This window comes from Falco naumanni, chromosome 5 (assembly GCF_017639655.2).
Source record: "Falco naumanni isolate bFalNau1 chromosome 5, bFalNau1.pat, whole genome shotgun sequence".
Lineage (NCBI taxonomy): Eukaryota > Metazoa > Chordata > Aves > Falconiformes > Falconidae > Falco > Falco naumanni.
This window is the reverse complement of record NC_054058.1, coordinates 30,273,024-30,291,155: the sequence shown is the minus strand read 5'-3', so window position 1 is coordinate 30,291,155 and position 18,132 is coordinate 30,273,024. Positions and strand designations below refer to the sequence as shown.

Sequence of the window (18,132 nt, the reverse complement as noted above, 5' to 3'; positions counted from 1 at the left end):
TGAGCTTCAGAACAATTGATAGAAGGCATTTAAAGGACAGAAAGCCTTTTTGTAAAACTTATGTACTAGGGTAAATTTTACCTATTATGTGCTGATCACTCGAACCTTCTGGAGGCATAGCCAGTTTGCTCTATAATATAAATAATATACAGGAAATTCCAGTATTCAGGTCTACCTGGTAGTGATATGGCTTCATTACAACAGCTCCATCTCTCTATCTTGTATGATTGAGAAAAAAAATCCAAACAATTCACTAGACCATGTAATATTCACATAATATATATACAGTTGAAGACACAAGAAGCTGTTGGAGAGATGGTATACGCCTCCACGGCACCTGCAGTATTCTATTAAGACCCTGCATAGTAGCTGTTGGCAAAAGATCACAGTCATGCAAATAGAGACAGACAGGCATGTAAAAAGTGAAAGAGATACAGTCCCACACAGGTCCATAACAGGCAGCTGTTTCCTGCATCAAAGCTTTTGGTTTATGCTTGATATCACTAAGATTAGAATAAAATAGCAAGTATGATGTTTCTGTTGATCGTATTTTATTGTCACTAATTCTAAATGAGATATATGTTAAATTTTTCTGGTCTAAAATCAATATTGTTCTGAAGCTGTATAGAGAAAACCATATGCAATAGCTTATTTTTGTGGTTTTAATCTTTAGAGTGATCACAGTTGATTGCACAGCAGTTTTATGATGCTGTATGGAAAGTCAAAACAATTATAAAGTTTAAATTGATAACAACTTACTTAATACCCTGCTGTCTAACTGCTAGAGGGATAAACAAAGAACACCTAGAATGCTGGAATGAGTTTAGGAAATTCATTAGAAAAGTTATGAAGTGATGTTAGAAGAAGACAAGAAGCAATGCATGAGAGGCATAAGCAACTGTCAGATGACGAGAGATTGCAAATAATTAAGCAAAATTGCAAGAGATGCAGTTTAGATAATCATTTAGAAGCAAAGAAAAGAAAACACAGACCCATTTTAGACAAACAGAATTGTGAAAGTGACTTCATTTTACTTTCATTTAGAATTCATCCTGGATGTGTATGGGAAACTTTTCCAAATTTCACAAATGGAGAAAATGAGTTCTACAAAATTAATGTATCATCCTGGTTAAGGCCCTGACGCTGGAAACCTTATGTGAACAGCCACTCTCACTAATTTTACTGAAATTCTTACTTCCGGACAGGCTGCACAGCCTCCTTGGGTTATTTTGGCACCTCCTTTTCTGGCTAACAAAGAGAAGTTCAGAGGAATGTAAAATGCAAAACAAGGGGAAAAAAATAATCCAACTTTCCCAAACCACAGAAAAAATTCATTTGGTATACATTTTGACCAAAGGTTCAGTGAGAGCAATGGTTTTATTTTATCCAAAGATCACTCTCAATGGAAAAAAACTCTGAAAAGTTTTGGTACAGAAGGGACTTAGGAGAAAGATATATTGTACTCTGGCATCTACAACCACACTCAGTGTATAAATACTAAGAGTGCAGGAGGTTGCAAGTATTATCACAATAATGCAACAGCACTTTTAGAAGTCAGGGTCAGAGGAAATTGTATAGATTATTCCACTTTTTAATGATATTTGAGTGGCTAATGACAAAGCTAATTTGAATATGTTATTTTAAAACTCCCACTTATTAACTGCACATCTATAAGATCTGAAAATGATTTAAACTCCCCTAGACATTTGCCCCTTCCTTTAGTTGTATCAAATCAGATAGAAGAAGCAAAAATTAAAAAAATTACAATCATTTCAGTGTTCTCATGGGGTTTTTTTTTGTGTGGTAATACTGTCTTCTATCCTATTTGATTTTGTTTATGTGTATCAAGGTCAGATTTAATTGTAAAATTAACTGCAATTAACTACTTAAGTATAGTTATTGAGAATATTTATGACCTTATTAAGTCAAATTTTGGGTACCAACAGAGTATGCCTTAACATAATCTTCCTTTGTACAGCTTGACTCTTAATGTCATATTTGAATACTGGATTATTAATTTCAAATGCAGCTAAGTAAGTTGCAACTACAGAACTAAAGACTCACAACAAAAATATTTGAAAAGGCCTTAATACTGATACCTTTGTCGAAGAAATATCTTCATCCACAACTGAGAACCTGTGTTTTGAGATAATCAAAAGCTTTCTTTGAAGTCTTCCAGGCTTTGAGATTTACTAGCATTTAAAGGAATAAAATTTAATGATAGGTGTTGAAGGCTTGAGAATTAAAAATGGCTGGGATTTCTAATAACCGAAACAGGAATAAAAGAGAATCTTTAGAAATGCACTTCATTCTGCTTCCTTATTTTGTGTGATACCATGTAAGCCCTCCACTGGCCAAGTATGCTTAAAACAAGTATTTTTTTCAATGTTACACAATATTTTTTGTTTCTTTTTTTGCATAACCATCATAGCTCCTGAGCAGGGATAGGCTCAGCCTAATGAAGTGGATGTCATGAAGTGCAAAAACACTGGCCCAGAGTTGGGAAGAATGGTTTTGTAGACTGAAGCACATCTAACATTTGCAGACTCAACATTAAGCTTACATATTAGCACACCAATAAGATAAATGGAAAAGTCTATGACATTGTAAGCATATTTATTCATCCTACTTCTTTTCTGCTGAATTGGATTCCCTTGCTTAAATGATTGTAGATGCAAGAAGTTGTGACTCAAAAGAGGTCAGTGAGCATGTGGAATTTAAAAGCTAGATCAACTTCAGCATTGCCACAGCCCTTTTAAAGTTTGTGGTATTCCTGTACAATCCACAAAACAGACCTAGGAAAACAAAAGGACAGCAAGTTTGCCAAATAAGAGAAACCATTGAAAAACAGCTTAAAATGATGCGGAGGTTTCAATCATTAATCAAGTCTAAACAAGTTGGAAAGGAAATAGTAAAAGAAAGGAATAATTCTGGTTACTTAGAAAAACTTCTTTTTAGATGGAAATGAATTTTTAAAACCTTTGAACTTCCCTGAAAAGGCCATTGAAACTTAGCAAGTGAGAATGTAAAAAAAAATGTACTCAGAAACTACATTCCCTTTTAAAAACTGTGACTGGAGAGAAGACAGCCCTGTAAAAGGAGGATTACTTCCTACTTGCTTCATAAACCAATTTTACTACCTATAAGCACTTTAGTTTTCAATGATCCTACAGAAACTGTAGCTTTGGTATTTAAGATGTTATACTGGAAACAGTTTCTCCCTGCACTATACCAACATTCCTTTATAATCCCTCTACATGTACTAATAACAGGCTGAGCTGGAAGGTCAAGGAGAACAAGAGTAGTTTCATTTATGATTCAGCAGTGACTTTTTTTCTTTATGTTCCTGTCAGTAGAACTGATGCTCCTAGCTCCTATCACTAAAGAATGGAGCTAAAACTGGTAGAAAACCGGTGTGAATGAAAGGTGAGTCAAGTGTAACAGTATATTTTTTAGCTAGGTTTAGTTCTGGTTTTGTTTTCAGACAAAACTCCCTGTCCCTTCTCATCCCAATGATTTCATCCTCGCTCCCTCATGACTATGGTCTCCACTGGAAAGTTTCACTTTTTTCTTTTATCTCATTAAGAAGGTTTAACAAGAGCATCATGACCTCAAACAAATGTTTCATTTCAAGATCAGATTTTTACATGTCCTACTGACTCAAAAATAAGGTTAAAGGAGGACAGGTATATAGTTAAAGCATTAGCCTGGTGTTTATGTTGCTGTAGATTCGGTTCCTGACACCGTCACAGCCTTCTCCTGTGCAAATAATTGATAGGTAGATTCCTTAAATATTATTCAAATTAAGTACTATCTTTCTCTGCAAAGAGCTCTCTTAATTTAGGATGAAATACAGTTTAACATCAGTGAAGATAAAAGAATGTGTCTCTTAATCTTTCTTTCTTAATTCTCTTTCTGAATGTAGTGGTTAATTTGTCCTTGCTAATCAGGAATCTTGTAAGTCAGTCTTCATAAGTAAAAGTATCCTAATATGCCAAAAGTAGCAGACAATCAAAAATAAGTTTTCCGGAAAATAATTCACATTTAAAACATTGGCCATAAGAAAACTAATTGCTGGACTTTTATCAGAAGCATTAAGTCATCCTGCCGTGCTTCAGGTAATTTTTTAAGTATTTAAAGTAATGTCATTCCATCTGGTACAGAAAGGTTCAATAATGAAACTCTAAAGAAGATTCAGACAGTACTGCACAGGTACAAGGATGATTTTTGTTTATTCCTTACCCTCTGTTGCTGCACCATTGTGCAAGGTGGGATGCTTCTTGCTGACAAAGCCCTCAGCAATGATATCAGAGTTCACTAAACAGAGCTTATAGCTCTAGACCTTAGAGCACGTTCAAGTAAATCCACCGAAGTTAATTGCATTAGACAAATAAAAAACTAGTGTAAGTGAGAAGTCAGCCAGGCCCTTAACTGTCACATTCTTTCTCCCTCCTACTTTCTTTTCTATTGTCGCACTTGTTTCTAATGAGGGAATTAAAATTGTCTGCCTCTATAGTAGATAAGATGACAGTGGTCTGTGCTCAGCTGCTTACCCTCCTGTAAGAGCTACTGCTGTATAAATAGAAATAAAAATTGTGATGTGTGTCGATAGGTGTACTCCTGGATAGTGTGCACGGTATTAGACCTGAGTCACTTAATGCAACAGCCATTCACCCTTTCTGCCTCTAACCAGATGATGACTCCAAAATGCAGGAACAAGAATACTATGTTAGTTATTTGTTATGTGCTTTTATTTCTCAAAATAAAGCTGAGAAAGAGTATCTACAGAGATAAAAATCTTGATTAGACCTTGCAAAGCAATGTACTGCTTGTTATGTGGACAGTGGCATTAACCACATCGCAGTCATTCTGCTTCACATTGTGCATCAGTATCCTTTTGTTCTTATCTCCTTCAAGGAATCACATCACATTCATTCCCTGCAAATCTCTCTAGATGCCACTAAGATAGCATTTAGTCACTGAACTGTAAGGCTGGAAGAAAAAGCAAGTGACGGTTCATTATCAGCCTGATGCAAAGCCTACTAATAGCAATGGAAGTCTTTTCATTGATTTTGATAGATCTTGGATCAGGTTATATGTAAGTAGCTTCTGGCACCTGATTCATCAGGACCTAATCCTGACTGCACCAAAAGATTTCCCAGTGACTTCGGCAATGCTAGGATTTCACCTACTTAGGGGTTTTGCATTGTTACTCATTTGGTAATCTAAATAAAAGGCAGTTTTACATTGACTATGGGATAAGAAGGGTGTGAAAGGTCCTATCTTGATTGATATCTTCCCAGCACTCGGAGGTGTAAGCAGTAATTATCTACTGTGAGAGCATATACAAGAAGAGGATAGAATGTATTATTATGGATGGATGACTGTATCACCACTGTCCTCCTTGATGCACTATAGGGGACAATATTCAAATGTAACAATGACCTACAGGTTTCTAATTATCTTGTCCTAAATCCTGATAAACCTGGCTGTTCTTGTCAATAGTGAATTTCTTTCCAGCAAAGCATTTCCCTTGCCAAAGTATATATTTTTTGGCAGCATCTGGCACTTTCCAGCCCTGGAATCTGATGTAGGCTTGTAAATTGTGCTAGGTTGGCAAGGTTTTCACCCTCTAGAGCACTGAATTGGTGTAAAATAATACATTATATTGTTTCCCACTCTTTCTGCTATTTTTTTTCCTCAAAAGAATTCTAAACTCTGAAATTTCCGTTTCATATCCCAGTGTGATATTCACAAAACTATAGGTCTCTCTCTTCACACATTGCGACTGGCTTAGGAGCTACTGTCTGAAGCATAACGTCTCTCTCTCACACATGCTTAGTGTAATGGCCTCCAGAGCAGCCGTTCATAAAAAGGGCAGAACACAGCACAGCTATATGTGAGAGGAAATTTGTTACAACTGCTGTACTTTGGAAATAAGTTTAGGGGAAGAGGTTTGTTGGGTTGTTTTTTTTTTCCCATTAAATACACAATGAAGAAAAAAAATGCTTCTGAAAGCATATTTCTAGAGGGAAAAATTACCTTCTTCAACTGTGTGGCAGACTAAACACAGACATATAAATTAAAAATTAAGACACCTTTTGGAATAAATCTACATTTGTCAGCTAACAGACTCTTAAGAAGGAAAATAGTTATTTTACTCTCCATTTGAAACATCAAAGAGTTCTCATTTCTTCATAAGGTGCAGCTTATATATCTTAATTATTCAGGCAAAACACCCTGTGAAGTCTTCATAGATTTCTCCTATAGATCAGTACCAAATACCTATGTTTTCCCAATCTTCCCTAGAATTTCAGAGCAATGAGGAAACATCTTCTTGTCTTAGACTTGGTAATTAATGCAATCCAATATTCCACAAGCTAGTAGTGCTAGTGCAATATCTTAATATTAACAAATGCATATGCTTTGATAAAGATTTTACTTGTGCATACTGATAAAGCTTATCCTCTATTCTCATGCATATTAAATTAGACTTCAGAGCTAGAGCATCTATTCATTGAGCATTTATAAATGCTAATATATGCTCATTTTGATGAATACAAACAAAAATCAGTCTAAGTATAATTATTCTTTGGCACTAACAAAACATTGACAGAGAATGGAAGCTAAAAATTAAATATTGTAGCTTCAAAATGCATGCAACTTATTTACATGAAAATCATATTGCCTACTTCGCAACATTTAAACCTTGAGGTATATCTGGTTGAGGGACTTTACAACAGTTCACAAGATTTGTTGTTTGCTTGTTTGTTTGTTTGTTTTAACAGTTCATATAAGTATCAAAATACAGGCATTTTCTGCTGATTGAACATTGACTCATAATTTTCCAAATAGAGATTAGAAATTCCAGAGTACCCTCAAGAAGTATTACCAATATAACATTAAACCATTTGTCTAAGATCACAAGGAGATTAAAAGTGATATCAACAATCTCTTATTTTGCATATGCATGCATTTATAATGCAAAAATAGACAAGAATACTAGCCTGATACACAGGACACAGTCAAAGAGGTATGGATATACATAATTAAACATCAGAATGGCTGGTAGGCTTTTTAGAAAAATGTGTGTCATTATATTTAATTGTTACAAAGGAAATAAAAGAGAACGTACTTTGTACTCCACTGGTAACATATATTTTGTGATTTAGGACAAGTCACTTTCTTTGGAATTCATTCTGTTTTGAGTCCAACTACCTAGAAGTAGTTGTGTGTATATTCTAAGACTAGAGCAAGTAGCTTTATCTGTAGTTGATGAAAGAACACAGGCTCTTCCAGAGGACAAAGATTCATTTCATTTTAAGCAAAGCATTCAAAACAGGAATAAGTCACTCTCCAGACACACCTGCTTGTTGACTTGGCTATCATTAGTTAGACCCCTAATTTTCACATACTAAAACTGAGTAAAATGCATCTCAGACTTAGCATCCCTAGTCCTCTGTGCCACCATAAGGCAGAGAGTACGTGTAACTCAGAAACACTCAAACCACCAGCTCCCAGTCTGGATCCAGCATACAGGATGTGCTTGTTCAGTTACTGCATTGTAATATAGCACCACAGACTCTCAACCTTGTTGTTCAGGCCATGGAAAAAGTCTGTCTGACTGACCTACTGCCTCATAGTATGCTTGCACACATCCAGACACTGTAAGCTACAAACTGGACACAGTGGCAAATGAGAAAAAATGTTTGTCATCACACTTCTCTGGAGGATCTCTCAAAGAGATATCCCAAAACTGCTATCAATGCTTCAGAATTGTACAAATTCTATTATCCTGATGTTTTTTGAAACATTTTGAGCTTCTCAGTACAAGATTATAGTATGCTCATTGGTCAATAGTCTTTCACATTAAAAGCTGCATTTATAGCTGAAGATTGACTGTACTAGTTGGTTAGGAATAAGTTCACTGTTTTCACATTTATGATATTTTTTCTGAATTACAGTCTAACTGGCATTCTCAGGTTCTGCTGTGGGGCTAAAAGAGACACTATGTACAGCAGATGTAGGGAGTCACATAAAAGCACCAGGACACGTTACCCCAGTTCTTCCTAGAGTCCTGCAAACGGTACCTTAGCTTTGTGTTTCTCCTGGGCTATTTCTCACGTAATTTCTAATGTTAACGCTACAGCAGTAGTTGATAATTCCCCACAAAATGCTGATTAGTTTGGCAGCTGAAACTTCTATAGTCCACCTACACCAACGCTTCTCACATTGAAACCGTCAGTAAAGCAGAACCAATGGCAGTACCAGGGAGATATTTTAGAGGGAAAGGGGGGAACAAAGAAACCAAATGTAAACAAGCCCTACTGAATTACTCCACTGACTGTGCGTTATTGAAAGGCAAGTGCTGTTAGTACAGAAGCCAGCTGTTTAACTACTGGAATACTGTACCTTGGCCTGCTTTCAGGGGACTTCAGAACAGTGTGGCTACACTTTATATCTGCTTATATATATTATATAGCACATGGAAATAAACATTCACATATTTGGTACAGTAGATTAACCGAGAGCCAAAAATTCTATTAAGTAAACTTTGACCTACATGATATGAAACCTCGTTTGAGCTAGCAACTGACAAAAAAGGAAAGAAACCTCCAAGGAAATCAGTGTACATCAGCAAAAAGGAATGCCTAGGATTGTTATATGTCCACAGGCAGCACTTTGAAGGTTGAGTAACTATATGGAACTTTTGGTAACAGCTGGAAGGCAGCTCTCAAATTGTGTCAGAAAGATGAGAAAGAACTCTATGGGTGCCTAGTATACTGACACAGCAGGATCTGTCAGTATTTTAAGGCAATATCATAAAAAAAAAAAAAAGAAAAAAAAAAAAAGAAAGAGAACACTGGCATTAAATGTGCAGAACCACCAGCCATTTGTTTACTAATATGGATTTTGGTCTAGAAATTAACTTAGGTGCTTAGTTACATCAATCCCTATGTAGGAAAGCACTCAGGCATGTGCTGTTGAATGCGTGCTTTATTCAAACAGAGGGTGTAGGAACATGAACATTTGCCTGGATCTAAGTGCATACTTTGGTAACTTGATGAACTGGGACCATCTGATCCTGCAGTCCTTCCAGAAGAAGATGGGCCAAATACTGATAATATCTGTAGAAGTGGTAGTATCTCCTTGTAATTTACCTCATCTTTGTCTGTGATGGCATCTTTGTATACTGCAGCATGTAAAAGGACAGCAGCAATTTAAAATCTATTGATTTAAAGTTAGCTTAAACATCAGACACTTCTCAAAAGTAGAGTCAAGGATCATGATTACTGAAGAGGAGTAATTTTTCCTACTTCTTCTATTTATTTGCTCTATCTGTTGTACAGCACTTTATTTCATATGAATTTTAAGTATACTTGATTGCTTATGTCTTTCAAAAACCTTGGGAAAAGTTGGGGGGTTTTAAGAAAAAAAATTAAACCATTTTACCTCACAATAATAATGTTATCTTTTTATGAAGCACGAGCATTTAGTATGCCATGTAACACATGAATGTTTAAGCCTATAAATAAATGTCAGGTTTCATTGCTGACCAGATCATTAATGTGTTAGTGATTCCATTCCAAAATTGTTACATGTACCATACTGGTTTTTTTAAGAGCTATAAGATATTATATCCTCCTTCATAAAGTTGTTATTTCCTCAGAAAGAAAAACAAGTCATAGATGTCTTTGGTCTAGCTACAGTAAAAATAATTTTGAAATACACTGAGATACTCGCCTGAAAGGTTCCAGAATTCAGGATTTGTATTAACTGTTTACACATATGACAGTGCAGGAAAAATGTTGCTACTGATTACTATGTAAGGCAGGCAATGCTTCGTGAGTTATTCAAAATATTTTATCAACTTTATAAATGGTTAAATTCAGACACTGAAGGATAATAATAATTTCCATGTAATCACACAGCAAAATAGTAGCTAGATGAGAATAAAACTCAGAACTGACAAATTCCAGGTAACAAAATGCTGTATAGTTTCCTGCTTGATTTATTGGGAAGACTTTATACACAAGTAAATGAGTGATGTTAAGTTAGCCTACATGACTCTAGTTCTTCTACTTTATGTACCATCAAAGAAAAATAAAATGTATTCCTGTTGAAATGACTGTATTTATCAAAAAGTCATAGATTTTGTGCAAGAAATGATACTGATAAACTGGTAGATCGCTATACAACCCATTGCATGTCACTGTTTTATCTTATATCTTCAGTAAAAAATAATTAAGGAAAGAAAGCATCAGATTATGTAATTTAAAATGGGAAAATACAAGCCACGTTGTATAAGTACACACTTAACACAGACAAATTGGAAAGAACTACTAATTGTTAAAGGGAGATGAAAGATTTTCCCCCAAAAAATCACCTCTACCGGCAAGTTCATCGTTGGCCTTAATCACAACAAAGCATCACAACAAAGAATCAAAGTTTCGAGACCTTGCAAACTTCACATTTCATTTATTTCTTTTATAACCCCGTCATGTACCAGTGAAACCCATAAAAATGCCACTATTAGTCATTAGACATTTATAGTCTTTCTACTCACAGAAGGAAGATTTCTTTTATCAGATTCTCTTGTTAACTCATGGCATTTCCTGGCCAACACATTTCATCTTACTGATTCTAAATTTTGTCACCTAGAGGTAATATTATCTAGTCAAGAACTAACATTTTTAAGATACTTAAGTGAAAAATATTAGTGATCCTGAAATCTTCTATTGGATTGATATTTTTTTTTTTAATTAGGTAACTTCTTTTCTGGGTAGAAAGGACATGATAAGCCAGATGAAACTAACTAATGAACTGTCCATCCCTATTTTTACTATTAGCAATAACCAGGGAATCAACCAAACCTCTATGCCCATTAGCTGATATGAAATACCATTTAAAGGAAAATTCTGGAACAGAAGCTTTTAGAGTGTGTTTCCTTATGAAAAGTTGGCAGACTGAGAAAAGAAAGCTAAGCTTACCTAATCAACTTTTTGTACCTACAGTTCAGCTGTATCTATTAGGAAGAGTTACACCTGCATAGCTGGTAACAGAATTTATCCTTCCATGTTTTATAATAGGAGCAAGGCTAAGTGTGCAACAGCTCTGGGTATCCCGCACAGTAATGACACTCCATGTTTTATCATGACTGCTAAATTTTAAATATATGAGGCTAAGACAACCTGCTTAACAGACTTCAGAAAAATCTCCAGGGAAAAGCTTGTACTTTATATTATAACTCGGTGAGTGAAAATAGTCTGGGGAAAAAAAAAACCACAACAACAAACCCAAAACAAAACACTGTGTCTTAATATTTATAATAATTTTCAGTGATACACAGAAAGCAACACACACGCACACAGACAAATCAAAATATTACTGTAATCTACTCCTGGCTTGCTGTTCTGTTTAGTCTTATGAAACAAATAATTTATCAGGCAATGTACAGTATAGAGGCCCTCTGTGGATTGCAATATACTAAGTAAGCATGTTTTTCTTTTTGTTTAATTTATAGTTCCTGGAAAAAAGACATTTAAAAGCCTGTCGTCTGGGTTTACAAAGCTCATAGGGATAGTTAGTTGTTAGCTGACTGTATTGCTGGCTAAAATGTTAGACATACTTTACCACTAGAGGTCTTTTCATTTACGGATGTACTAAGGTCTCAAGGGTTCTTCATCAGTGGACACATGTTTTAATCATAGAGAATTGCAAAATGCAGCGGTATCTTCAAATTGAGAACAGCGGGACAAGTATATGAATATTAATCTATAATTTGCCTGCTGTATAAGCATTAGAGGCAATCATTTCCCAAAGAGAAACTGAATTTTCATCTTTTTTGATACCCTTATCCTTTATCTAGCTTGAGTAATTTTCTTAAAACATAAACTCCTGCCAAACTGAATAACAGATTTTTGGTCTCAGTGATAAAACTGAAGGGGGGTGGGGGTGGGGGCGGGGAGAAGGAAGAAAAAAAATTGGTAGGGCTGACTGAATTGAGTTACTTCACTGTTTGGCTCTTGGTGCAATTTTCTTTCCTTTTTTCCATATTTTTTGGTTCTTAACTAATGTGGATCAGTCTGTAAATGGAAACATTTAATGCTGAAAATGTCAAAACAAAATATTTAACCTTTTCAGAATTTTACTGTCTGAAAACAAATTCTACCAGAATTTAAAAATAGATGTAGTAAATAAGCAACTGCATATCAAACTGTGCTGCACACAAACAAGCCCAGGAAAAAATGGGTCTGTAATCTTTGCATAGTATAGCACAGCAATCAGCAGTTACTAAAGGAATCATAAATCACAGAAAAAAAGAAAAAAAAAAAAAAGAGTGCAAGAGTTCTATGAGTGAAAATATTACCCTTCACTGGAGCCAAGTGAAAAATGCAAAACATTTGCCAATCAAGTAGTTTCTACAGATGCCCAGTGCAAACACAAAACACAGGAAAGACCATGTTACATCAGTCCCATTCTCTACGTTGTGCAAAGCTATAGAATATAAAGTCTTTTGGTTTTATATGTTCCATCGGCCATCTTCCTATTTTTGCTACATTTCAGCGTTACCTCACTTCCAGCTTCCCACTAGTTTTTGAGCTTGCAGATCTCACAGCCTGTGCAGTGGTATACAGTATTTATTTCCCCTTTGGAACACACTCTGACTTCACATGGTGGCTCAGTGTTGCCTTTTCCATTAAAAAATACTTGCCTACAACACAGGCATGATCTAGATCTTTAAACACCAGCTGCCTCAGTCAGTTCAATGATCTGTTTTCATCCAAAAGCTAAAGGGCAAATTTTCTTTGCAAGGCTCCTAAATGCCAGATTTCAGCTTCCTCCCTTTCCATTTTTAATGCCAAGATAGTTCAAGAAAATCTTTTAATAATACTTTTGTAAGAAGATATCATTTTGCTGAAATGTTTAAATAGCAACCACCCATAGACAGAGATCAAAGCTGGCCATTTCCAGGAATATCTTTCGAAGCTGTATCTGAGAACAGGGTTTTAGAATAGATGCACACAGGCAGCATCTACAACTGTCATTGCTGATTCAGTTAAAATAATGCAAATTAATGTGATTGCTTCTGAGATCTTTGCATTTTCTTTCTAACATAAAAACTTTCCATTTGTGTTTTGAATAGGTAAGCCTACAGGGTATGGATCCAGCAGTAGACGCTTACACCACAAGGGAATAGTGGATGAATGCTGCTTCCAGAGTTGTGACCTGAGGAGGCTGGAGATGTATTGTGCTCCAATAAAGCCACCTAAATCTGCACGCTCTGTACGTGCTCAGCGCCACACTGATATGCCAAAAGCACAAAAGGTAGGCCAGGCTGGGGGGGGGGGAAAGAAAACCAAAATAACCAACCAACCAACCAAACAACACCCCCACACACCCCCAAAACAAAAGACCTACCCTTTTTAGTAAAGGAAAATTCTATCAAGGCTGGTAACATAGCAAACAACTGATGTGTTCTGCGTACTAGGGATGCTGAGGTTTAGTTTTGGAACATAGTGTCTGTGGTAGGAAGCAAGTAGGAAATGGTGTGTTCTATCTCCTCTCTTAGAACACTGAATAAAACATGGAATTGCTAAGCTAATAGTTATGAGGTTTTATCCTGCTACCGGGCAGTAAATGACAAGTACTCACATCATCTAATCATAAACAGCACCTAAAGCTTCTTTCAAAAGAGAAACTAAACACTGAATATTTAACAACTTCCAGAACTTCCTCACTTATCCTTCCTTGTCAGGAACAGGTAGAGTGAGTGATCGGAGGGAAAACACAGCTCTTCTGCTATTCATTTCACATGTACATGAACAAATGATATTTTTTTTCCTTTCTGCATTATCTTGGCCTTTTTATTTATTTATTTATCAATCAGAACTAAATTAACTGGATAGTCACTACAATTATTACATACTTCATTTTAACTATCTAATGTTTAATAAGTATGTTCTCCAAGCACTTCAATATTGACATTCATTGGGATTATTTGTATAGTTGTGGACACTCTGAATACACTGACACAATTATGTTCAGAGTATCCAGATTTTTGTTCCTGTCACACTTGATATACTGTACATATATGTAATTAAATCTCATCTCTCCTCAGCAGAGCCCATAGTTCAGAAAACCCATCTTAGAAAAGGCTACCATTAAGCTCAATATCCAACTGTCTCTCCAATTTGAGTTCTGAACATCTGTTTTACATGTTATCTGTCATCTGCTGTAAGCCTCTAGTGATATATTTTATTTCTGTTGACCCTGTCTGTCCTACACATATGTTGGCCCCACTCCTGCAGTTATCTGAAATTTTTTTCTTATAAGAAATGGAACTGCATGAAATCCAAAGATTTCATAGGAAGTCGGGAAACCAGCACTATATACTAATTTCCTTAATATCATCTTTATGAAAAGAACAATTGTAATCATTCCAACATCCATTTGTTTCCCATAAGTCAATCCATGGAATGGAATCCTTTCACCTCTTCCTCAAGAGGTTTCAACCTTTTAAAGTAGTGGCTGTATGATTCCTCCTGGGAAGTAACACCTTAGCTGCAAACATCTCAAAAGGTACACACAAGAAGTGAAGTCGTCTTCAGGTAGAGCTCAACTATAGACAAGAAGACCCTGGGCACACATATATTTAAGGCTTGCAGGAAAAGAAAAAAACAGGCATGGCCTGTAATGTGTGTGATCCTTCCCATACTTGTTGCTAAGGTGACAGGTGAAACATTCTGTAACTTTGAGTAAAAAGAGACAAAATACCTGCCAGCTCTCTGATGGATCTCCACATCACTTTCCTTGGAGGGCTAAGGACTGCTGTCCTCTTCCCAGTTCAAAAGACAGGCAGGAAAACACTTTCCTGACAAAGAGGAAGGCACAGAAGAAAGGCATCTCTCTGCAGCAGCAGGGGAGGTAGCGTTCAAGAGGGGATACTGGAAGAAGAAAAAAATTGGAGAGAGTATGTAGTAATTCAGAGAACCTAGCTGCAGAAGAAATCATCCAGGAAATGAAAAGGAGAAAAAAATCAAGAGGTGAAAAGGGCAGTAAAAGGAAAAAGAGGAACAGAGAAGGAGAAAGGGGAGGGAATTAAAGAGGCTGGGAAGATGAGAAATATTGAGGAACTGAATGAACCACAGCACATCACATTTTGATGTGGTTTTGAGGAAAAATTGAGAGAAAATAAAATTAGAGAAAAATTAATATTAGAGATAAAACACCTTTAAAGAAAAAGTATGTGGAAAGGAGGACAGAGGTGAACAGAAGCAGAAAAATCATAAATGCTTTTTGATGGGAACTTGATGATAACAGAAATCTAATGGGGAAAATAAACTGAAATTTTCAGTAATATCTGCAGATGGAGAAAAGTAGATTGAGAAAACAAAAATATAGAAGGGGTAGGAGAAACTATCATTCAAATTTATGATAGATAAAAGGAAAATACAGGGAAGGGAAACAGAATTCATTAAGAAAAACTCTTTGTAAAAGCTTTGGTACATATTCTCATGTAATTACTTTTTCTTTCTTTTTTCTTTTTGCAGTCAGCTGTACGTGAGCTTAAAAAAGAAAATCCTATGTTCATACTTTCTTTGGATAGGCTCCCCCAGTATGAATGCGTTTAGCTAATTCATAGTGTTGATATATCACTGATTTTAATTAAAAAATTAATTATAGTAAAGTCAAATTACTTTTCAGTTGAGCAGGATTTTTTCTGCTTTAGAATACTTTTCTGTCTTAATAGTATGTGTTACATATGAGATAGATATCTTACACATATAAAGTGAGTAAAATGATATATATGACCTCTTTAATATTTTCTTATTTAGATACAGGATTTAAGGAAGGATTAAGTGGAACATATAAAATGTACAGTTACCCTCAGATTTCATATACAATCAGTTGCTTATGCCTTTCATACTTTTAATGTAGTTTTTATTTGGCATGGCATCTCCTCATAACCTTTTCAATCGACAAATCCAGGATTTGGGTTTTGATTTAAGTGTTTTAGTGAGTGGTCTACTTTTCCAATTCCTTGAGCCGATCATTCCTCCTCTGCACAATTTGGTAGAATAATGCAATGGAGCAGGGCTGTCCTTGTTTAGGTTATGTTAATGTTCATCTTAGTCATTACATTACCAAATGTTGCTACAGTACACGCACAAATCTAAAAGAAGAAGTCCAGGCACTGAATGATTTACGTTGGCTGGGAACCCCAAATATGCCTATTTGCTGCTATGAGGCTAACATCAAGAACTAGTTTTAATGTAACTACAGAGACTCTATGTTTGGAGTTTTGTTTGTTTGTAGCTAACAAACAAATATTTCTTTCTCTATAAGACCATTATTTTTCCAGTTCCAAGACCTTTACTCAAAAATAAAAATAACACATTGTTATGATATATTTAGGGGTATTATACACACAGCATAGTTCACAGATTCATAAATATGAAATTAAAACAGAAATCCAACCAACCTGCAGGATCTGTTGCTCACGCATCAATTGTGCTCATCCAAAGCCGTTTTTTTTTTTACTTGCTTGCTATTTGAATATCCTGTTGAAAGCTCTCAGTTGAATTCTTACTGTTAAAAAATGAGAGATACATAGGCATTCATCTTGCCGGAACTGATAAAAAATAGGAAGTGATCAAAGGCATAATACAAATCCATTAACAAATTCTACCTCAATTGCAGTTAGTTATGTATATGAGCAGAGGTTATTTAAAAGGACACAACTTAATCATATGTCAACATTTCTAAACCCAAGAAAGATGTCCCTGAATTTTTAACAAAGAGAACAGTTGTGAAATGAAAGCATATTACAGATCAAGTAACATATTTTTTTAACCTCAAACTATGATAATCATAGTTGATGTTGCTTTCAGATTAAAATCCCATTTAATGAGCAAATACATCAGCTAGTAAGGTAGGAGTAAGGAATAGAGAGAAACTTTCGGTATTTGTGCTGGAAAGCAAAGTAATGGTTTCACCTATTTTTGCACTAAGTTAGGTTTAGAGTTTTAAACTGGGAAACAGGAGCAAGAAGAGGAATTGAAGTTTTGTCTTCAGTGTATGTGGTCCTACCTAGCTTTTCTTTCATTTGTTTCTGAGAAATGCTAACAAAAGCTTAGTCTGTTTACCCTTAAGTGAATTAAGTTTTAACAGCATTTTGGAAAACTAGTGAATAGAACTTTGAAAAACAATTGTTCTCTGTTAAATCCAAGGAAATAATTGAGCCATTTCAACAATAATTGTATACATGAGGGAAGACTTTGACCTTTTTGACTGAAGCAGTGGCACAGAACAAGTGGCACAAAGTTCTTACCAATTTAAGGCTACAAGGTACCTTGAGAATTATTATTGAATGTGAACACTGATAAGGCTGACTTTAAAATCCAGTAAATAAAGAGAGGAAAAGCAAGAAAACATAGTGCCATGCCACCCTCCTGCAGTCTGAGCAAAAGGACCAGATGTGTACACTGATAGCATTCTGCTCTTCCATAGATTTTTAGTCCTTCTTTAGGCCTTGTATGTGGAAAATATGCATAAATATATATAGCAACAAAGTATCCATAGGAAGCAGATTCTCTCAAATATCCTTTTCAGGTTTTATCTAATCTTCAAAATGTCAACAAATACTAAGTGAGAGTAAGAAAGAGAGAAAATATGTTAATATTTTCAGTTAAGACGATTCCATTAAGAAAAAAAGGAAAACTATTAGATTATTTCTCATTAATCTTTCTAAGACTGACAGGTTCTTTTGTAATTGGCTCAGTATCAACTCACAGATAGATTTACAAGCCAAAATAAACACAATGGCAGTGACTCTAATTTCTGTTATAGCCACGCTGCATTACCAAGCCAATGAGGGAACCTTTAAGTGTAACATGTAGAAGAACCTGGCCTCTTCAGCAAATTATTTTCTCCCATTGCTTACTTTCCAGCCTTGTTATTTTACTGATCATACTGCCCCCAGAACTAAAAACCTCCCAAAGAGACCCCAGAGAGTTCATAGCTAAGATATCATGCCTGTCACTACAAACATTAGACTTTCTACTTATTACCAATAAAGCATGAGATCTTTTAATGCCAATATGATGTCTGAATGTCCCTCCTAATAGG

At 35.5% G+C, this 18,132-nt stretch overlaps 1 protein-coding gene across 1 annotated transcript in view; it reads left to right on the top strand.

The window, feature by feature from the left end:
- IGF1 (insulin like growth factor 1) overlaps window positions 1-18,132 on the top strand; it is a 56,528-nt gene that overhangs the window by 26,601 nt on the left and 11,795 nt on the right. The window contains exon 3 of the mRNA XM_040595312.1: window positions 13,148-13,329. Coding sequence (XP_040451246.1) covers window positions 13,148-13,329 — 182 coding nt within the window. The remainder of the gene's footprint in view (window positions 1-13,147; window positions 13,330-18,132) is intronic.